This window comes from Eretmochelys imbricata, chromosome 1 (genome assembly GCF_965152235.1).
Source record: "Eretmochelys imbricata isolate rEreImb1 chromosome 1, rEreImb1.hap1, whole genome shotgun sequence".
NCBI lineage: Eukaryota > Metazoa > Chordata > Testudines > Cheloniidae > Eretmochelys > Eretmochelys imbricata.
In genome coordinates this window covers 11,774,397-11,797,769 of record NC_135572.1, presented here as the reverse complement: position 1 = coordinate 11,797,769, position 23,373 = coordinate 11,774,397, and the positions used below count along the sequence as shown (strand labels likewise).

General features: G+C 44.4%; 1 protein-coding gene across 1 annotated transcript in view; it reads right to left on the bottom strand.

The window, feature by feature from the left end:
• Nucleotides 1–13,704, bottom strand: part of SLCO2B1 (solute carrier organic anion transporter family member 2B1) — a 75,862-nt gene extending 62,158 nt beyond the window's left edge. Inside the window, exon 1 of the mRNA XM_077841700.1 lies at nucleotides 13,624–13,704. Within this exon, the coding sequence (XP_077697826.1) occupies nucleotides 13,624–13,704 (81 nt within the window). The remainder of the gene's footprint in view (nucleotides 1–13,623) is intronic.
• Nucleotides 13,705–23,373: the final 9,669 nt, after the last annotated feature.

Sequence of the window (23,373 nt, the reverse complement as noted above, 5' to 3'; positions counted from 1 at the left end):
CTCTGCGAGCAACACATTGAGTCACAGCCAACTTAAAACCAGAAATAGGTCAACAAAGAAAAGGAAATCAGAGAAAAAAACAACAAAAATGAACAATGATCTGAAGGGATTTACTGGAAGAACAATTCCAAGATCCAAAGGCATTGGGCCCCAGTCCATTGCAATGGCCTTTGCGGGCAGGAATCCTGGCAGCAGAAAGTTCATTGGAGGATTACAGCAACACAAGAAAGCCACAATCTTCCTTACATTAGGGACCCCAAGCAGGCCAGTGCAGCTCCCAGTATGGCAGTGTTTATGAGGGAGGGGCACAGTCAGGGGATATGATGATTTAATGCTCCTATGACACCCTATGGAAATTAAAGCTGCCCACCCCCAGTGGAAATAGCTGCCTGCCCTCCATTACATGATGGATTCCGCCATTCCCTGGAACACACTAGATCAGGCTGGCACAGGGAGGTGCAATGTGCCCGTAGGGAGCTGGACCAGGATCTCTTTCTGAGAAGGAAGAAAAAGACATTTTTAAATTCTTAGATTCTGTGATAGGGGCCGTGGGACAAGGAAACAGACAAGATAGCCTTAGGGCTTTTCCATCTCGTGTAGATATTTTAAAAAACCCTAACAAAGCATAACACTGTACATATGATTCTCACCTAGGGACTGGTTGAGAGAGAGAGAGAATTAACCACCCATGACAGATGTTAGTCAGTCACATCACTTAGTGCACACTGGTGGAAGATTCTCAAGTACTACGGTGAACTGAGTGGTATTCCAGTCTGGTAGTTTATTGTTGCAGCCACAGACGGAGAGTGCTCACGATCCAGGACAAATGGGAAAATTCTTTCTACCTGCTCATTCCCTGGGAATAAACAGCTGGCAAACATTTTTCAGTCATTACAGCACCATGGAGATGTATCCGGGTCTAGAGTTGCTTGCCTGAGCAAAATGGATGGCATGCCCTATTACTGCACTTTGCATCAAAGGATCTCCAAGCCCCATACAAACATTAAGAAATTTAGCTTCATATCGCCCTTATGAGATAGGGAAGCATTATTATCCTCTTTTGGAAGTCAAGGAGACCCAGAGAGATATGTGACTTGCCCAAGGCCAAACAGAAAGTCAGTGTTGGAGCTGGGAATAGAACCTACATCTCCTGATTTACCCAACGTGACAAAATTAGATGATATTAGAATCACAGAATATTAGGGTTGGAAGAGACCTCAGGAGATCATCTAGTCCAATCCCCTCCTCAAAGCAGGACCAACACCAACTAAATCATCCCAGCCAGGGCTTTATCAAGCCAGGCCTTAAAAATCTCTAAGGATGGAAATTCCACCACCTCCCTAGGGAACCCATTCCAGTGCTTCGCCACCCTCCTAGTGAAGTAGTGTTTCCTAATATCCAACCTAGACCTCCCCCACTGCAACTTGAGACCATTGTTTCTTGTTCTGTCATCTGCCACCGCTGAGAACAGCCGAGCACCATCCTCTCTGGAACCCCGCTTCAGGTAGTTGAAGGCTGCTATCAGATCCCCCCTTACTCTTCTCTTCTGCAGATTCCCTCAGCCTCTCCTCGTAAGTCATGTGCCTCAACCTCCTAAACATTTTTGTTGCCTTCCGCTGGACACTCTCCTATTTAGCCACATCCCTTCTGTAGTGGGGGGACCAAAACTGGACGCAATACTCCAGGTGTGGCCTCACCAGTGCCGAATAGAGGGGAATGATCACTTCCCTTGATCTGCTGGCAATGCTCCTACTAATACAGCCCAATATGTCGTTGGCCTTCTTGGCAACAAGGGCACACTGCTGACGCATATCCAGCTTCTCGTCCACTGTCACCCCCAGGTCCTTTTCTGCAGAACTGCTGCTTAGCCAATCGGTCCCCAGCCTCTAGTGGTGCATGGGATTCTTCCATCCTAAGTGCAGGACTCTGCACTTGTCCTTTTTGAACTTCATCAAATTTCTTTTGGCCCAATCCTCCAGGTCGTCTGGGTCACTCTGAACTCTATCCCTACCCTCCATCATATCTACCTCTCCCCACAGCTCAGTGTCATCTGCGAACTTGCTGAAGGTGCAATTAATCCCATCATCCAGATCATTAATAAAGATGTTGAACAAAATTGGCCCCAGGACCGACCCCTGGGGAACTCCGCTTGATACCGACTGCCAACTAGACATCGTGCTGTTGATCACTACCTGTTGAGCCCGACAATCTAACCAGCTTTCTATCCACCTTATAGTCCATTCATCCAATCCATACTTCTTTAACTTGCTGGCAAGAATACTGTGGGAAACAGTATCAAAAGTTTTGCTAAAGTCAAGATATATCAAATCCACCACTTTCCCCATATCCACAGAGCCAGTTATCTCATCATAGAAGGCAATTAGATTAGTCAGGCATGACTTGCCCTTGGTGAATCCATGTTGACTGTTCCTGATCACCTTCCTCTCCTCCAAGAGCTTCAAAATGGATTAGTTGAGGACCTACTCCATGATTTTGCTGGGGACTGAAGTGAGGCTGATCCGTCTGTAGTTCCCCAGCTTCTCTTTCTAACCTTTTAAAAATATGGGCACTATATATGCCTTTTTCCAATCATCTGGGACCACCCCCGATCACCATGAATTTTCAAAGATAATGGCCAATGGCTCTGCAATCACATCAGCAAACTCCCTCTGCACCCTTGGATGCATTAGATCTGGACCCATGGACTTGTGCAAGTCCAGCTTTTCTAAATAGTCCTTAACAGGTTCTTTCACCACTGCGGGCTGCTCACCTCCTCCCCATACTGCGTTCCCCAGTGCAGCAGTCTGGGAGCTGACCTTGTCTTTGAAGGCCGAGGCAAAAAAAGCATTGAGTACTTCAGCTTTTTCCACATCATCTGTCATTATGTTGCCTCCCCCATTCAGTAAGGGTCCCACACTTTCCCTGATCGACTTCTTGTTGCTAACATAGCTGTAGAAACCCTTCTTGCTACCCTTCACATCCCTTGCTAGCTGCAACTCCAAATGTGCCTTGGCCTTCCTGATTACATGCCTGCATGCTCTAGCAATATTTTTATATTCCTCCCAGGGAGTCATCTGTCCCAATTTCCACTTCTTGGAAGCTTCTTTTTTGAGTTTAAGCTCACCGAAGATTTCACTGTTAAGCCAAGCTGGTCACCTGCCATATTTTCTATTCTTTCTGCACATCAGGGTGGATTGTTCTTGAGCCCTCAATAAGGCTTCTTTAAAATATAGCCAGGTCTCCTGGACTCCTTCCCCCCTCATATTAGCCTCCCAGGGGATCCTGCCCATCAGTTCCCTAAGGGAGTCTAAGGCTGCTTTTCTGAAATCCAGGGTCCGTATTTTGCTACTCTCCTTTCTTCTTTTTGTCAGGATCCTGAACTCAACCATCTCATGGTCGCTGCTGCCTCGGTTGCCACCCACTTCTACTTCCCCTACCAATTCTTCCCTGTTTGTAAGCAGCAGGTCAAGAGGGGCACGGCCCCCAGTTGGTTCCTCCAGCACTTGTACCAGGAAGTTGTGTTCCTGGATTGTCAATGTATTGCTGCATTATGATATTCTGGGTTATGATTGTTTCCAGCGGAAACTAAGGCTTCCAGTGAGCATGCTTAATTGCAGCTTCTCTCAATGACCATCTCAGTATATTATTCTGCAGAGTGCCACTTCTTTTATATCTAATATAGAGGACAAGGCAAGGAAAGCTTCAATTTGGATCAAGATGTGTTCACCTTCAGTATGGAGAACAAGCCAGAGAGACAAGTCCAGCCACTTGCTTCCATAATCCCCTTCCTGATGCTAAAAGTGACCATAGGCTCTGCCTTATATAAATTTTTGCTCTCAGACATGTGATGTGCCACATATGTATATGAAGTATCAGTGGCTTTGCCTGTGCTTTGGCTGGTGAAGCCAAATCAAATCTTTCACTTGACTCTCCTGTCAAGTTTTCTCAGTTGCCCAAGATCAATACTCAAATGCCTCTAAAAAATTAAAAGTTTTGTCAAGAATAGCGTCTTGTCTCCAGAAGATTGAAAGAAATCGGTAGAAAAAATTTCCAGCCTTTTGTGATCTAAGGATTCCTTGCCACTGCAATAAACATAGAATCATAGAATTGTAGGACTGGAAGGGACTTCGAGAGGTCATCTAGTCCAGTCCCATGCACTCATGGCAGGGCTAAGTATTACCTAGACCATCCCTGACACGTGTTTGTATAACCTGCTCTTAAAAATCTCCAATGATGGAGATTCCACAGCCTCCCTAGGCAATTTATTCCAGTGCTTAACTACGCTGACAGATAGGAAGTTTTTCCTAATGTCCAGCCTATACCACCTGTGCTGCAATTTAAGCCCATTGCTTCTTGTCCTAGCCTCAGAGGTTAAGAAGAAAAATGTTTTTCCTTCCTGCTTGTAACAACCTTTAATTTACTTGAAAACTTTTATCATGTCTTCTCTCAGTCTTCTCTTCTCCAGACTAAACAAACCCAATTTCTTCAATCTTCCCTCCTAGGTCATGTTCCCGCTTGACTGTGACCACTGATAACTACTCTCTGGGAACGGTTTTCCAGCCCCAGTTATGTACCCACCTAATAGTAGCTCCATCTAGGTCAGGGGTGGGCAAACTACAGCCCAGGGGCTGGATCCGGCCACCAGCTGTTTTACGCCGGCCCTCGATCTCCCGCTAGGGAACAGGGTCTGGAGCTTGGCTCGCTCCGGCGCTCCAGCCAGGGAGCAGGATCGGGGCCTGCTCCACATGGCTACTGGAAGCTGCGGCATGGCCCCCCTCTGGCTCTTACTCACTCCAATTGCCCCGCTCCAGTGGCCAATTCCGGCACTCCAGTGGAGCTGCAGGGGCGGTGCCTGCAGACAGGACAGCGTGCAGAGCCGCCTGCCTGCGCCTCTGTGTAGGAGCCAGAGAAGGGATATGCTGCTTCTTCCGAGAGCCGCTTGAGGTAAGCACCACCCGGAGTCTGCACCCCTGAGCCTCTCTCCGTGCCTCAACCCCCTGCCCCAGCCCTGATCTCCCTCCAACCCTCCAAATCCCTCGATCCCAGCCCGGAGCACCCTCCTGAACCCCAAACCCCTCATCTCCAGCCCCACCCCCACAGCCTGCACCCCAACTCCCTGCCACAGCCCTGATCCCCCTCCCGCCCTCTGAACCCAGCCCAGAGAACCCAGCCCAGAGCACCTTCCTAATCCCAAACTCCTCATCTCTAGCCCCATCCCACAGCCCACACCCCCCTGCCCCGCAACCCACTTCCCCAGCCCAGAGCCCCCTCCCACACCCTGAAGTCCTCATTTTTGGCCCCACCCCAGAGCCCGTACCCCCAACCAGAGCCCTCACCCTCTCTTGCACCCCAACCCCAATTCTGTGAGCATTCATGGCCCGCCATATAATTTCTACTCCCAGATGTGGCCCTCAAGCCAAAAGGTTTCCCACGCCTGATCTAGGTTGTAGTATATTATACTTTCTTCCATTTCCCTGGGGAAGAGGATATGTGGGACTCTTACCAGCATTGCCAACATGGTTAGAAAACCAGGTCCCTATTTGACCGGATAGTGCATGACTCTATCAGTGTAAAATAAATAAATCTGTTAGTCTTTAAGGTGCCACTGGACTCCTTGTTGTTTTTGTAAGTGTAGTTTTTCACAGAAGACTGAAAGGACCAAGGCTCACCAGTGCCTGCTTCTCTGCAATAGCTACAATTAGCTCGTGTATGTTACACCCATTTGATCCTAACTGATGATCCTTGCTCAGTGCAGGAAGGAGAATCTCTCCACCAGGTCTCTGTCGATATACCATTGACCAAAATAAATGATATTCCAGACCCACATTTAAGAACATAAGAATGGCCATACTGGGTCAGACCAAAGGTCCATCCAGCCCAGTATCCTATCTACCGACAGTGGCCAATGCCAGGTGCCCCAGAGGGAGTGAATCTAACAGGTAATGATCTAGTGATCTCTCTCCTGCCATCCATCTCCACCCTCTGACAAACAGAGGCTAGGGACACCATTCCTTACCCATCCTGGCTAATAGCCATTAATGGACTTAACCACCATGAATTTCTCCAGTTCTCTTTTAAACCCTGTTATAGTCCTAGCCTTCACAACCTCCTCAGGCAAGGAGTTCCACAGGTTGACTGTGCGCTGTGTGAAGAAGAACTTCCTTTTATTTGTTTTAAATCTGCTGCCCATTAATTTCATTTGGTGGCCCCTAGTTCTTATATTATGGGAACAAGTAAATAACTTTTCCTTATTCACTTTCTCCACACCACTCATGATTTTATATACCTCTATCATATCCCCCCTTAGTCTCCTCTTTTCCAAGCTGAAAAGTCCTAGCCTCTTGAATCTCTCCTCATATGGGACCTGTTCCAAACCCCTAATCATTTTAGTTGCCCTTTTCTGAACCTTTTCTAATGCCAGTATACCTTTTTTGAGATGAGGAGACCACATCTGTACGCAATACCTTTTTTTGAGATCACATTTGTGATCTCCAAGTTGCAGTGGGGAGGTTTAGGTTGGATATTAGGAAAAACTTTTTCACTAGGAGGGTGGTGAAACACTGGGATGCGTTACCTAGGGAGGTGGTGAAATCTCCTTCCTTAAGATATTTTTAAGGTCAGACTTGACAAAGCCCTGGCTGGGATGATTTAGTTGGGGATTGGTCCTGCTTTGAGCAGGGGGTGGGACTAGATGACCTCCTGAGGTCCCTTCCAACCCTGATATTCTATGATTCTATGATTCTATGATCTATGTAACCAAGCGCATGTGCGGGAGAATCACTGGTGCAGATGCATTTTATCCACATGATTCTTCACAACATTAACCATCTGAATGGCTGTCAAAATTCTGCATGGCACCTACATGAGACTGGGAATGTTATAATAATGTAATTATGTGTATTTATACAGAGCCTTACATCCAATGACCTCAAAGCCCTTTATAAACAAGAGATCCAGTAAGCCTGACGTCACCTCAGGGAGGTAGGTATTACTATCCCCATTTTACGCATGGGGGAAATGGAGACACAGAATAAGATGGAGCAACTTGCCCAAAGCCAGGCAGCCAGTAAGTTGTAGAGCTTGGAAAAGAACTCCTTACTATCAGGGAGTTGAAAAACTTCTTACTAGTTACACTATCCTAGCGTCCATTTTAATGGATGCTCAGAAAAGACACATACCAGCCATTACACTTTGTGCCGTAGGAAAGTCGATCTCACACTGCTTCCTGTCTGTTCAGGAATATGCTGCTGCTATTTTAACAACAGGCTCCCACAGATATTTTCTCCCCTAGCCGGTGATAAAAGCCTGTACTTTTAGGCATTTGCAGAAAGGAGGGGCTGAGAGTCTGAGGAATCATTTGTTTCCCCACTGAATCAAAACTGCTTGTTCATAACCATAACCAAAGCCAAACCACTGCACAAACAAACTTGTACTAAGGGCATTGTGCAAGGAGTGTCTGGAGCTTGTTCCTAAACAAATATGCACAGCATGCTGCTAGCATAGCCTGGGGGCAGTTTGTGTAATCTGAACTGTCATGGGGGAGGGGAACAGTGCTTGTAGAAGAGAGTCTCCTTCCCCAAGATATTTTTTTTTTTGAAAATAGATGACACATGGTGCAATCTGGTGCATAACAGAGGGAAAACTGTTACTTTTCAGAAGTATTGTTTTCTGAGCCTTAGGCATCACTCATCTCTGGGAGGGGGGTTCAGTGATATTCAGAGCTGGCCTGGCTCTGTCAGAGGCAGGGAAATCACCCCAACCAACTCTTCATTAGAATGGCAGAATATTTAGCAAGCGGCTACTAACAGACCCCTAGCGCCCTCTCCTGCCCATCCCCATACCAGTCTGGGTCTCACAACACTTGCCAGCAGAACACAGGCAGGGCTGACCCTCCACTGTTGGGCCTTACAGCTCTCCTCAGCAGAATCCGGGCTGGGTTAGTGCTGTTTTCACAGGCTTTAGTTGTGGGGCATGCAATGGCTCCTCTCTTGATGGTCACAAGCACCCCATGTGACCTCAGGCCAGGCCTGCACATGAACATATTTCAGGCTGCCAGCCAAATGGGCAACATGCACATATGTCTGCAGTAGGCAAGGGGATTCAAGGCAGGACAGAGCAAGCTATTTACAAGAAGGCCAAGACCTGACCCTTTAACCACGGTAATGTGCAGGTTAACGTTATGAGTAATTCAAATGGATGTGCAGCCTCTGGACTGATTCCAGCTAGGAAGTGACTGAAAACACGCACACGCACCTCAAGTTCTTTTTATATAGTAGCTGGCCAGTGCCCATACCATATAATTATATGTCTTTGCTGTCAAGCAGGCTATATTACACTCATAACTTTGTTTTTACTCACAGGTGAATTGCTGCCATGACGCACACGGTAACTGCTAATAACACTTCACCTGTCCACAGCACCTTTCTTCTGAGGATCTCAAAGCCCTTCACACACATTAATTAATTCACCCTCACAACAGCCTGGATTTTGCAGGTGGGGAAAGTCAGGCCCAGGGAGGTACCCTGTGGCAGAGCCAAGTATAGAACCCCAATTTCTTTGCCAAGATTTTAAAAAGTGACTAGTGATTTTGGGTGCCTACATTTTTGGCTGCCCAACTTGAGACACCTTAATGGAACCTAATTTTCAGAAAGTGCTGAGCTCCTGCTCTCTGAAAATCAGGACCATATAAAGTGACTAAGGTCAGGCACCCAAAATATGAAGTCACTTTTGAAAATATTGGCCCATTGTGCTCAGTCCTAGGCTTTAGCCCCAGCACCATCTTCCCATATTTCCTTCCTGGATTTGTCTCCTTATGTTCATTACAATAGTCATGAAAAAAGCTTTGTCATTGGTCTTTATGTATTTTGCTTGATGTGCTCTTCTATTACAAAGTCTAATGGCCAAATTCTCCTCTCATGAATACTGGTGCAACCCCATCAACTTCAGTGGAGTTCCTCTTGTGTAGTGTAGAAAAGAATTTGCCCCCTAATGTTCACTATATTAAGTCAAGGCTAGATCTTGCTGCCACAGAGCTCAATGGAGTCTTGACATGCACTTCACTGGAAACTGCATCAAATCCTTATTTTGTCCATTTTGTAGTATTGAAGGAATTAGTGCAACATGTCACTAAACGTTTTAAGGTCCTTCTGGTCTGTACAGCATTCCCTGGGAGGACTGTTTGCATGAAGTTCTTAAGATGCATTTTTGTGCCTTAGTTGTTTGAAAACCTACAGTGACGTGATTCCATTTGCGATCAACTGAGCTTGTTGTAAGCGTGCAAAGTGTGTTAAGCAATTTTTTGGTTTTCCTGTAAGGATCATTCAGATCCTGCTTCTAAAATTGTCTCCCAGAATGTGAGAAAGTCAGACATTGATTCTGAAACCTGAGTGACCTAACTTCATGAAAGCAACATAAAGCATGGGGAAAAGCTTCTCTGCACAGCATTCAACATGGATTAGGAGATGATCATAATGGTCCCTTCTGACCTTAATATCTATGAGTCTATGAGTCCATGAGGAGTGAATTCTTGTGTCTCGGTTCTCCTAGCACATGCACAAATCCACATGACAGCTCAGATCATCTATTTTTATAGTATTCAAACTCACAGTGAGCTGCAGCCAAATACACTTCCACACACAAAGCCCATGATGCCTTTTCCTGGGCTTTAAATTTCGGGTGGGATTTCTGACACATTCATAGCTTTCTCTTCAACAAAGATAAATCTCTAAGAAGTAGGTCAGGTGGCAAATGCCTTTAAAGCCTTGCCAAGTTCCTAGAAGCAAACTCTAGATTTCTTTGCAAGAGAGTTGTCTAAGGGTCCAGACTGTTGTGCAGGCAGTTTATACTGTAGATGGAGATGTGAAACAGAACGCCTCTCACTCATACTTTCTCTCAGACTTTTGGAAGTGAGCTTGGTGCTGGTAAAGTGCTGGGTTAGCAACTACAGAACATGGATAGCGGTCAGTGCAAACATTCCCCACATTGCCATGCCAATGTGCTTCAATTCTGACCTGGAACATAACCAAAAAAATAACTATTTTCTATCACCAGCAAGGACTGGCTTCAGACCAGCGTCCCAGCAAAGAAAGGCTCAGAAACCAGTAATCAAATCCTTAAGCTTTCCAGTCCCACACAACAACACAGTCCATTATCAGGCACTTTGACCCGCAACATTTGTGAGGAAGACTTATGTGTCTCTCTCATCTCAGGAAAGAACTCAGGAGTATAACTGCTGATTGGGCCAGAATAAGGGCCGATTTCAGAGCTTCCTTGTGCCACACATCGTTAGCACCCTTATTGCAGCTTGGTTCTTTGAGTTTCAGTGCATGTCACTTCGTAGGCATCATCACAAAAAAATATTAGCTTTGTTTTACTTGCACTTGGACATCCGTGAGAACAAAATAAAGTTGATGGGAACAAAGGTTTTGTGGCTAACTCCATAGGTAATCTGAGTTACATTCTTGACTCTCCCACAAACTCCGTGTGTGACTGTGGGTATGTTAATGAGCCTCAGTTTCTCCATTTGCAAAACAGGGACAATCATGCTCTCCTACCTCAGAGGGGGTTGTGAGGCAAAATTCACTAATATTTGTAAAACACTTTGAAAAGTCTTATTATTAGGCAGGGCTATACCTGTTTTACTCCAGCGCTTTAAAACAAAGCATTGGTCATGTAACTTTATATAACTTAGTAAAATTATCTAATAAGAAAGTATCAGGTGATCAACTTCACACCATAAATATACAGCATGGTTTGTCCAAGAATCTCAAAGCACTTTGCAAATATTAATGAATCAAACCTCACAGCTCTGATCCTATCAGGTAATAAGTATGACTACAACTACGTTGTGACTGAATGCACCCCTATATTCACACCCTACACACTATTGTAATAAACTTTGTATAAAATATGAAGTTCCCTGTATATTTATGTCCGATTTGTGTCCATTTATTCTTTTACATAGGGACTGTCCGGTTTGGCCAATGTACATGGCAGAGGGGCATTGCTGGCACATGATGGCATATATCCCATTAGTAGACATGCAGGTTGGACATCAGGAATGGTAACACACAAAGGCCAGAGGGGGAACACTTCAATCTTCCTGGACATTCAATAACAGATTTTAAAGTAGCTATACTTGAACAAAAAAACTTCAGAAACAGACTTCAAAGAGAAACAGCAGAACTAAAATTCATTTGCAAATTTAACACCATTAATTTGGGCTTGAATAGGGACTGGGAGTGGCTGGCTCATCACAGAAGCAGTTTTGCCTCTCCTGGAATTGACACCTCCTCATCTATTGTTGGGAGTGGACTGCATCCACCCTGATTGAATTGGCCCTGTCAACACTGGTTCTCCACTTTGGAGGTCACTCCCTTCTCTTCATGTGTCAAGATGTAAGCAGAGTCAGGATGAGCTCCACCCTGACATCTGGCGGTGAGGTGTGACAAGTTGTGGAAAAGAACTTCAGGAGCTGATCTCATTTGCATAGGCACACCCACCCCGCCTAGAATAAGGCCATAGCTGCCCAAATGGTCACTTTGGCTGCTGTGGGATCCCCAGTATCTCTGTTATTGGGGCAGGAAGAATAAATTGTTATTACCCTGATTACGGGAATCAAGGACAGTGGAACTGTACTTGGCCTTTTGTTATGATGGAGGCACTCGCCATCAACCAAGTAGCGCTTGCTAGGCAAGGGACATGGGTTCCAAAACTCTGTGAATTGAGAGAGGTTGGGGATAGGTATTAATAGTTGGTGGCATGGGCCCCCTGGTGAGGGCCTTACATGCTAATTGCACTTCCTCCTCTCTCCACTGTGGAATATCAGAGCTAATTTTGGTTCCATTGGGAGTCTAGTTACAGGCTGATGAGCTGAATTCACTTTGGGCTAATGGTGCACCAGCACTGAGGCTCCCCTATTACAAGCTGAAATCACAAAAGAGCTGAACTTACTAAGAGCTGAAATCACTGAGTGCTATGTTAAGGAGTGGGGGAGCCTGAAGATATATGGTGGAGCAGTTTGTGGGACGGTGAGCCGAGCGGCTGGTGGAGCAGAGCAGCTCATGGGGCAGCTGGCAGAGTGGAGCCCCATGGAGAGGTGGAGCCATCAGCTTTGGACCATGTAAGGTGCCCCTTACTCCCCCCCATCTCCAACCAGGTTGGGAGGTAAAACTCTGCAGATAAACTTTCGAACTCTGGGGCTGCCCTGACCAGGGACAGAGACTTTTGAGTCGTTGGGCTTTTGGGACTTTGGGTGATTTTGGGTTGCTGGACTCAAGAACCAAAGGGAAAGGACACGTCCCAATTTGCTTGGGGTGGGTTTTTTGCTCATGGGTTGTGTTATGAATCCTGTTGGTGGTGTTTCCCCAACATAATGCCACATTGTTTCTCTCTGTTATTAAAAGGCTTTTTGCTACACTCAGACTCTGTGCTTGCGAGAGGGGAAGTATTGCCTCTTGGAGGCGCCCGGAAGTGGGTGGTGGTATATATTTGTCCCAGGTCACTGGGTCAGGGCTCGAGCCAGTTTTGGATTGTGTTATTGGAATGGAACCCCTAGATACTGAACCCGGCCCTTGTTGCTGCCAACTCTGACGGGCAGAAGGGCTACAAGTATATTTGTGTATGCATGTGAAGAAGTGAGGTTTTTACCCACGAAAGCTTATGCTCAAATAAATCTATTAGTATTTAAGGTGCCACTGGACTCCTTGTTGTTTTTGTGGATACAGACTAACACAGCTACCCCCTGATACTTGATAGTTACACACAGACGCTCAGGGTGCGACCTGCATGCTGTTTGGCTGTTTGTGAGCAGCCCATCTTGGGAGTTACATTAGCAAGTCTTTGTGAGGTACACAAGGTTGCAGGGCAGGGGTGACACAACCCCTCACTGGGCTGGATTGCACCCCAGAACTTGATATATATCATAGATGGATGAAGAGCCTCAAAAGCTCCAAGACACTGAGAAGGAAGATCCTGATCCTGCAGAGTTATGCCAATGCTTAACTGTAAGCGCATGAGTAGTTTCACTGGGTTCAGCAGTGTACTTCATTGCTTTACAGTTAAGCACTCACATAAATCTCTGCAGGATTAGGGTCTAAATGACTTGCCCAAGCTTGCCCAGCGATTCCTCAGATGGCAGGAGAGAGAGCACTGAACCCAGAGTCCCTCCCCTCTTTTCTCAGCACTAGGCTATCCTTTTCCAATTCAAATGCCTTATAATACTTTGTGTACACTTGTTGTGACATGATAAGAAAAATGACCAGATTTTGGGAGCTGGGCACTTTTGAAAATCTGGCCCATAGGTAGATGCCTAAAAGGGAGTGAAATTATTTTGAAAATCTGGCTCCAATAATGGGTGCAGAGAGTTTAACAGTGAAAGGTTAAATATTACAAACATGGTAAGTAAAACTTGTGTTGTAACATCCTTTTTGCAGGATTTCGTTTTAGATTAAAAGCACGTTTTGCCTCGTTGAATTTCTGCAAGTAGGGAAATCCATATCTGGGCTTTAAGAATCATGTAATAAAAAGAAATAAGGACAGATGACTTCTGCAGAAACCAAACACTTCCTTTTCTTTCCTTGCCCAGTGACCTTGCGGGGATCGTAGCGTGCTTGAGGTATCTACCTTGATATTGAGAAACGGGTTCCTGCAGAATATTCGTCTGGATTGATCCTCAGAGCTGCTCTCTGTAACGGTGGCTGCCATTCTGTCAGTTACACTTTATATGCCTGCCGGAAAAGAAATTATTCAACACATTGCTTAATGTGCAGATGGGTAAACTCTGCACAACACTGCAAAACCCAGTAGAGCTTTGTAAATAATGACACAGCTGGTACCTGGCCATAGTAAGTCAATACTAATTATTATTAACAATATTTATTAACTAAATAACATGTTACATCTGCAAAGCATGATACGAAACATTAATACACTAATCAACAGGGTGAGAGAGAGGTTAAGAACTATTAGCCCTCTTTTAGAGTTGGGGAAACTGAATCTCAAAGAGGTTAAGTAACTTGCTCCAGGCCACACAGTGACTCAGTGGCAGAGCTAGAATCAATATTCTGGAGTTCCCAGCTCCCAACTATATGAATAATATAATAATTTCATAACTCTGCCCTCATTACAGGCTCTACTGCTCTCACAAGTCTACCCAAGTTTCACTCGTGATTGCTCCCTTTTTTCAACCACTCGGGCTTTCTGCTTTCTTCCATATACTACCACCCACCTGTCCGGAACAGCTTCCCAGTGCAGGCCAAACACTCCCCAAGACCTCACCCATTCCACAAAGTATTCCAGCTACAAGTATTGTTCTGTGCTTTTTTATGATACCTGGGGAAATCTGTGACTCAGTACATATCTGCTGCTAAGTTTTGTTGGAGGGTACTCGTCTATTTGCAGTTTCTTATCAGAGAGGACAGGATCCAAAAATCTGAGCTAAGACAAGCCAGAAAAAGGTGTACGTGGAAATGTGTTCCCCTGGGGCAGGTAGTGGTGCATGTGGAGATCCCTTCCCATGGATCAAGTATTTCTCCTGAGCAGATTGGGGTGGATGCTTCCGAGTGGATTCCTTCCCTTGAGCATGGAGACGTCGTCCCCTAAACTAATTGGGAATGGATACAGAGCTACTTTCCTTTCAGTTGATGGGCTGAATGTGGAGAAGGAGATGGCTCCCCTCCAGCCACGGAGATGGCTGCAGATGCAGAGGAAGTGATGCCTGCTCCTGAATTAACTGTGGGGTAAAGGGAGGCAAGCTCTTCTTTTCTTCACACAGTTTTATCAATTCTGGTGCAAGAGCCTCATTCCCTCTCCACCTCATTTCCATTTGTAGCATTTTCAAATCTCACCTGAAAGCATCTTTTCATACGTCACTTCTCTCTCCATCTGTGTTTGTTTTTTTTTATTTTAAAGGTGAAAGTGAATTTAAATCTGTAAAGCTCAGTGTGGACAGGGTGTATGAAAGATGCTTTGCAAAATGGAGTTGTATACTAATGTAAACTACTTATCTGAAGTGAACCCTTGGAGGGATTCCCATTGTACAACAGCCCTCCTCTGATGTGCTGTGTTCCATTTTTCCTTTTGGCTAAATCTGTAAATTGCATGATGTGCAGAAAGACTGCTTTCTTTGTTCTGCTTTCAGTACCCAGACTTCCTGATTCGAAAGTTGTAGCGTTCAGAGACATATTAACCTCTTCTATGTCAAACTGTGGGATCCTGCAGAGGGATCAGTTCTTGGCCCTACACTATATACATCTTTATCAAGACCTGGAAGGAGAAAATATCATCACTGATAAAGTTTGCAGATGACACAGAAATTGGGAGAGTGGTAAATAAGGAGGAGGACACGTCACTAATTCAGAGCAACCTAGATCACTTGTAAATTTGGTGCAAGCAAACATTGTGTTTTAATACAGCTAAATGTAAATGTATACATTCAGGAACAAAGACACTAGGCCATATTTACAGGATCGGGGACTCTATCCTGGGAAGCAGTGACTCTGAAAAAGATTTGGGGGGTCGTGGTGGATAATTAGCTGAGCATGAGCTCATAGTGTGACACTGTGGCCAAAAGAGTTAATGCAATCCTGGGATGCATAATTCAAGAAGGATGTTGTTAAATTGGAGGGGTTCAGAGAAGAGCCACAAGAATGATTACAGGATTAGAAAACCTGCTCTATAGTGACAGACTCAAGGAGCTCAATCTATTTAGCTGAACAAAGAGAAGATTACAGTCTTAATTACTTAATTACAGTCTATAGTAACTACATGGGGAACAAATATTTAATAATGGTCTCTGAAATCTAGCAGAGAAAGGTGCAACACAATCCAATGTCTGGAAGTTGAAGCTAGGCAAATTCCGACCGGAAATAAGATGTATATTTTTAACAGTAAGAGTAATTAACCCTCAGAACAGTTTACCAAGAAGGGATTGTGGATTCTCCATCACTGACAATTTTTAAATCAAGATTGAATGTTTTTCTAAAAGATCTGCTCTAAGAACTAATTTGGGGAAGCAGGAGGTCGGACTAGATGATCACAGTGGTCCCTTCTGGCCTTAGAATCTCTGAATCTTACACATTTCTTCTCTCCATTTCCTTCTGATAAACCATTCCTTTTATGCATAATTCCTGGACAACATTTAATATTTCGGAGGATTAGCTGCCATAAACTCTAGTGTAAATAGGGAAGGGGATGCTTTAAATAGTTTCATTTTCATATAATTCTATTTCCCCCCAGGACAGAAAATTGATCAGCTGATGCAATCTGCATCAACGAACAATTTTATTGTTTGCTGTAAAGCTTGACAATCTCAAGTGAACTCAAATATTGGTTTAACTGTGATGTTTATACAGCTCTTAAAGGTATTTCACAGCAGACATAAATCTAAAAACATGAACTACACAACAGGTATCTACAAGTTTCATACTGGCCTTGGTTGCTGCTCTCAGTCCTGTTCCAAGAGAACAGGTTATGCCATACTAAAACACGGTATGGGATTAAAAAGTAACTACAGTAATAAATTAAAGCATCCAAGAAAAGCCTATTTGGACCTCTGGAAGGTTAAATGATACAGTGGTATAAACACCTGACCTTGTGTGCAGTACAGCATCCCGTGTTGCTAGCCCTGTGGAGCTGGACTGGTGATGAATTACAACTACACACTTCTTTAGTGTGATAAGGATTTAGAGATGATCCCTTAGCTTAGGGGCAGGATGGGTGTCAAAATGTATGGGAGTGGGGAGTAATAAGTGTCCAGCACAAATATTTTTATGGTGCAAAATGCAGTGCTATGCATGTTTATGGGTAAAGTGACTATTAAGTACTTTAGGGTCTCAGTGTAAAAATTCTCCCTAGTCCTCTGTGTGGTTTAGAATTTTCAATAGCTCTCAATACCATAGCATGTAAGTGCCGTACTGCTAAATTAAACCTGCATAGTAATGTCTATAGGAGACTTTGAGGACTGTACTGCTTTTCACCATCTACATGTTGAGATGTACATTGAGATCTACATTGGTGAGGCGTCTATTCAACATTGGTGAGGCCTCATCTGGAGTACTGTGTCCAGTTTTGGGCCCCACACTACAAGAAGGATGTGGATAAATTGGAGAGAGTCCAGCGAAGGGCAACAAAAATGATTAGGGGACTGGAACACATGACTTATGAGGAGAGGCTGAGGGAGCTGGGATTGTTTAGCCTGCAGAAGAGAAGAATGAGGGGGGATTTGATAGCTGCTTTCAACTACCTGAAAGGGGGTTCCAAAGAGGATGGCTCTAGACTGTTCTCAATGGTAGCAGATGACAGAACGAGGAGTAATGGTCTCAAGTTGCAGTGGGGGAGGTGTAGATTGGATATTAGGAAAAACTTTTTCACTAAGAGGGTGGTGAAACACTGGAATGCGTTAACTAGGGAGGTGGTAGAATCTCCTTCCTTAGAGGTTTTTAAGGTCAGGCTTGACAAAGCCCTGGCTGGGATGATTTAACTGGGAATTGGTCCTGCTTCGAGCAGGGGGTTGGACTAGATGACCTTCAGGGGTCCCTTCAACCCTGATATTCTATGATTCTATGATTCTATGTTACAGGGAGTTCTTCCTTAGTAATTATTTCTTGTTGATCTTCTAGTATGTTCTGTGAAAGCAGTCAGACTCTGAGTTAGTCTAACCTCTTTTTTTAAAAAGTTTTACAAAACCAATCACTACTAGACATATTTTCATTACAGTATGAAAAAGAGGTATAAAATGTTGTAAGAAATCCATGGGAGTCTTGGACTCCAGGGTTGTCCTTTTGTTGTTCACCATAGCCACATTGAATTTCATAGCATCACCAAGGATAGAGCTCAGATCCTCCTCCTCCAACAGAGTCCATTACCACTTGAGTTAAAGGAGAATCTACATTCCCTGTTAGCAGTATAGGGCATATAACACTCAATCGAGCAGTTCTGAGTCCATCCAGTCAAGGGCACTGGTTCATGTACACTCTGGTGTGTTCATTACAATAGTCTTGTTTTGTTTTTTAATTTGGATTATAAATTTCCTTGCAGTGCTTGCAAATCAATATTGTAACAATGAGCTAATGCATGAGAATCAAAATACGAAAGTCGACAAACCACATAAATAGTGAAACATAAAGTAGATTTTCAGAATTCTGTCAGTTTAAATAATGTAAGGCACAATTCATAAAAAGTAAAGAAGTTTAGTGGGTGGATGATAATAATTTTAACAAAGATGTGCTTGCAAGAATGAGGGGAATATCAGATGAAAGAATAGAAAAAAATATTTTTATAAACCAGGCAAGACAAATAACCAACTTAAAGAAATAATTGGATAGACGAGGTTAGATAGAAACACATAGACATTTAAAAGGGAAAACAAGTTGTAACCAGGCAATGAAAACAACAGACAGAGTCTCATTAATTTTTCACTTCTTCAAAAATCAAACCAGGCTACCAGTTATTCACACCAGAGCTGTATATATAACCCGCAGTCAATGCTCCCCCAGTTTATCAAAACCCTTCCCGGGGGCTGGGCTTGCTGTACAAAAGCACTGTCCACCATTTTGAACCCTTTCTCTTTACAAATAGATCCCAATGTACAAAAGCATCCATTTAAAATAATGGGTTTTCCAGGTGAGGATTCCTCAGTGAATCCGCACCTCTAAGGAACGAGAAGAAGAGGAAATTTATTCTTTCCTGAAATGGAGGCTGATTTTGAGTTTGCAGTTCATGCCAGTAGAGGAAAGAGATGGCAAATACTGGAACAGTGTGTCCAACCTGCCTTCTCCCTAATTACAATAATGGAGAAGAAGGGAGGGAAAGAAAACCAGAGGGGGGAAAAATCCTTTTCCCCTGCTTTGGATGGGACTACACGCCTGCTTAGCTGGGTCAGGGCTGGAGTGCTAAACAAACTGCAGGTCCCACTATCCCAGAAGAGGCCTGCATTCCCAGGACTATGTTCCTGACCCCCTTATGCCCAGCAATGTGTTCCCATGCCACAAGACTGTACTTTAACCTATTCATGCACCCACCTGCCACTAAGGGGGAGATGTAAAATACTGGAGTGGTTTTCTTTAACTTAATTTGAAAGCCAACAGAAGTAGGGCCTAATTCATTTCGATTGTGGCCCAGTGGATATAGCACTAGACTAGGAGCTCTAGGTTCTCTTTCTGGTTCTGCCACTGGCCTGCTGGGTCATCTTGGGCAAGTCATGGCACTGCTCCATGCCTCAGTTTCCCCACTGTAAATTGAAAGTAATGGTACTCGCCCGCTTTGTAAAATGCTTTGGGATCTACAGATGAAAAGCATTATATAAGAGCTAGGTGTTATTGCACAGGGATGGATTGGGCCCATTATTCCATATTCTTTCATTGTAAGAAACATTGGAACACTTAAAACAAAGGGAGTTGTTTATTGTTTCACTAAATGCCTGCATTCTAGAGTCAGCTCTGAACTATAGAGGTACTTTGTCATAAGCAATAACCAAAATACAGGGGGACATGGATCAGTGTTCACGTCGCACTCCCCAGCAGTACCCGGCCCAAGCCAGGGAAGTTAATGATCCACCCAGCTGACCAAGTTCGGTGATGAATCCTGGTCACATGCCACCTGAAGCACATTGCGCATATGCTAGGAAGACCAAAATAAGAGCTGCTGCAATATACAGCCTGACCTGTCCCATCTCCTCTCTGATAACATTACAAAGGAATGCTCACAATTCACCAAGCAGGCCGCCACTTCATGGAAATTTGACTCTACTGTAAAACTTCATTTGAAAGAGCACAGCCATGAATTCTGCTTCATATATTGGACCAGGAGATTTTGTAGACAAGTACAATTCTAACCAGGGCAGGGGAGCTGGAAACTATTTTGTGCCATCTCCAGGAATGCCAAATAGGACCAGCAATTGTTTAAATACCACCCAGAGTTACACAAACCGCAGTGTATTCCCACTACAATGCAATTTTGCAAGATCTTTTCCCAGGCAATAATACTGTGTTTACAGGATCCATTCGCTCACTGGACATAGCCCTAGCTGTTTAAGAAGAGTTTCTTACACACACTGTGTAAATACAATTCAGGTTTGCATTCAGGGTTCTGTGGGAGATCTCAAAGATCACTTTCCAAATAAGAATGCTTTGCAGTTCCAGTGACACACAGCAGCCTCCTTGTGAGGCTCTCAGTGTGATTTACAAACACAAAGCAAATAAGCATTGCAACTCCTGAGGAAACGGTCCACCAGCTTTAATTAGCTGAACAGGAGTAATTTAGATAATGTTTGTAGAACTGTACATGTTTGTATACTCTGTTTAATTAGCTTAACTAGTTAATGTAGAATCCTTCCCTAGAACATACCTGACACCTGGCACAATAGAAAGGCAAACTCTTTATAGTCTCTGGTAGGGATGATCGAGCAGTATTTTCCAGATGGGGTAGATGAGCTCTGTTAGAGACAGGGAAACTTCCCCAGCCCTCCCAAGAGTTTGATGGTAGTATTTTAACAATGGGCTCACAAGAGACCCCAACAGCCTTCTCCAGATTATCGCTGATCAAATGTTTTCTTCCCTTTTCTGCACTTTAGTCTATATCTGAGGCTCTTCATGGTGCAGATGGGCTTGTTTCTATGCAGTGAGTGCTATTTTTCAGATGCCCACTAGTACTGCAATAGCTGGGGAAGACAGGAAAAAGCTCAGTCTGAGTTGGGTACTTTCCTTTGCTCCTGCTGAGATGTTGACTATAATATTGCAGCAGTTTTCAAGCCCTGATTTTATAAACTGGATTATTGGTAGCCATTCCACTTTGGGCTAAGATCCCATCTCAGTGCACAAGCTAGGGGTTGAGCTAGGTCAGGACAATGATGGGAGACTTCTGAGGAATCCCCAGGTGCTGTAGCATGTGGTTTTCCCGATTCAGTAGGTGGCATTCTTACTTCTGAACAACTGTCTTCCTGTGGTATTAATGGACACTGTGTTATCAGAGGTTCTGTCTTTCATATGAGAAGTAAGGGCTTGTCTACACTATCCGCCAGGTCGGCGGGCAGCGATCGATCCAGGGGGGGTCGATTTATCGTGTCTAGTATAGACGTGATAAATCAACTGCTAAGCGCTCTCCCTTTGACTCCAGTACTCCACCAGAACGAGAAGCGCAAGCAGAGTCGACGGGAGAGCATCAGCTGTCGACTTACCACAGTGAAGACATCGCGGTGAGTAGGTCTAAGTACGTCGACTTCAGCTACACTATTCACGTAGCTGAAGTTGCATATCTTAGATCGACCCCGCGCGGTAGTGTAGACAAGCCCTAACTCTGAGGTCCTGACCACTCATCGTTATTAAAGATACCATGGCACTTTTTACAAGGGATGGGGATGGTTGGTGGAGTGTGTGTGGGGAGTTTGTAGGGAGGGGCTCAATTCTGCTCCCTATTACACCCTAACATTATTGATTTCAAAAGCCAAGAGTGCATTAGTGCTGGAGTTGCGACCAAACTATAATGTTCTGCTTCACTAAATTCCTCCCTTCAATTTAACTTGAATATACAACAGAATTAGGCTATGTCTACACTATTACTTATGTGGGAGAAACTTATGTCTCTCAGGGGTGTGAATATTCCACCTCCCCAGGCAACATAAGTTTTGCCGGCATAAGCACTGGTGTACACAGCGCTGTGTCGGTGGGAGAGCTTCTATTGCGGACATCGCTACCGCCGTTCGTTGGGGGTGGATTAATTATGTCGACGGGAGACATTGGCATAAAGTGGCTATACAAGAGATTGTACAGCGGGACAGCTGCGCTGCTGTAAGCTCTGTAGTGTAGACATAGCCTTAGCCTTCTCTTCCTGTCCTAAATTGTTGTATAGTGGAAACTTTTGCAGTTATCCAGCTCCTAAGGTCTACCCAAGGTGGCTGCATCCCTGCAATGGGTTAAATGAGCCCTACGTGCATAGCTGACATATCACATTAAGACTGCAAAGCACTTTGGACTGACAGGTGCTATATCAATGGAAATTCCCTAAAGGATTAACAACTGCATGAGCTTTCTTGGCTTATATTGGTGGGTTGCAGATTTAATCTTTATACACATCACTGGTCCAGAGAGCTGTTATCTTATTCTAGCAGCTATTTCCAGCATTTTGTTTATTACCCCCTACTGTAATCTTGTAGCTTTCAAATATGCGGTCTCTTCCTCCTACTCTCTGCCCCTCCCACCTCCGCCCCAAATAAGAGCCACCATGAATTCATTTCCCTGCTCATTTGCTCCGAAAATCAGAATCAGTGAAAAACGGCTGCACCGGGCAGTATTTCAAGGGCAGCAGGCAAAGGTGGCAGATCAATCATTTTAAATAGTGTCATTGACCCTAGCACAAAGCTCTTTAAAAAGCAGCATTTCTCCTAGGGGAGCAGAAAACTGTTTACTTATTATATGCTTGAAAGTAAATTCTTAAGCTCTCAAGGAGAAAGTACTGCTCCCATAAAACTTGCAGGGACTTTCCACGTTTCTGACAGGCGTTAACAGAGCACAGCCAGATGCAAGGGCAACCAGATTTCAGTTCACGCAATCTAGGTCAAAGTTTCATGAACTGATATTTACACTGCAGGGGACTCGGACAAAGGTCCCTCTTGTTTGGCGTCTAAGACGAACAGATATAAAGCACTGAGATAAGCACCCATTTTGTATGCTTCATCTAACTCAGCCAAACCTTGGAGAGCTGTGGGAATGGTCCACCAGCCGCTAGTCAAGGTGCTGAAGGTTGGCTCACTTTCCTGTACCAACAATATTGAGGGGGAGTCAGCATATTATGCACATGGGCCTCTCTTAGCCATTTGAGGATTTTAGAGGTACTGGGGCAGACCTTCAGCTACTGTAAATTGTAACAGCTCCAATGGATGCCAGCAGAGAATCTGCCCCATTAACTTTGGGGATGAGAACTTCTCTTAGATGCCATTTTCTCCTTTTTATTTCTGTGGTCTCAGAGGCCCTGAGCCTCAATAACCCCCTCCTCTGGCCTGGGAGGATGTGGTTCCGTCCTAAGTCCATCAATGCAGATCCTTGAATCTATCATGCATGCGTTGCTTGGAGCAGTACTCCAAACCTTTTGAGGTGGGGGCGGGGGCAAGGTACTGAGCCTAGAATTTGAACTAAGATCTCGAACAAGGCCAGCCTGCTATAGTTATTTTTAAATTACAAAATCTTACTAATGTAAAGTATGACTACCAGGGATTCTGATGTTTTCCTTGCCTAAAGCTCTTATCATTGTACTCTGGATTGCTGCACTTGGGGGGAATGGGTGCAGCAAACCCTGAAGAAACACCCAGCAAAGGTACTGTAGGGAACAATTCTTTAGTGGTAGTGAGATAGATTACCTAGTCTAATACGTCTTTTCCATCTA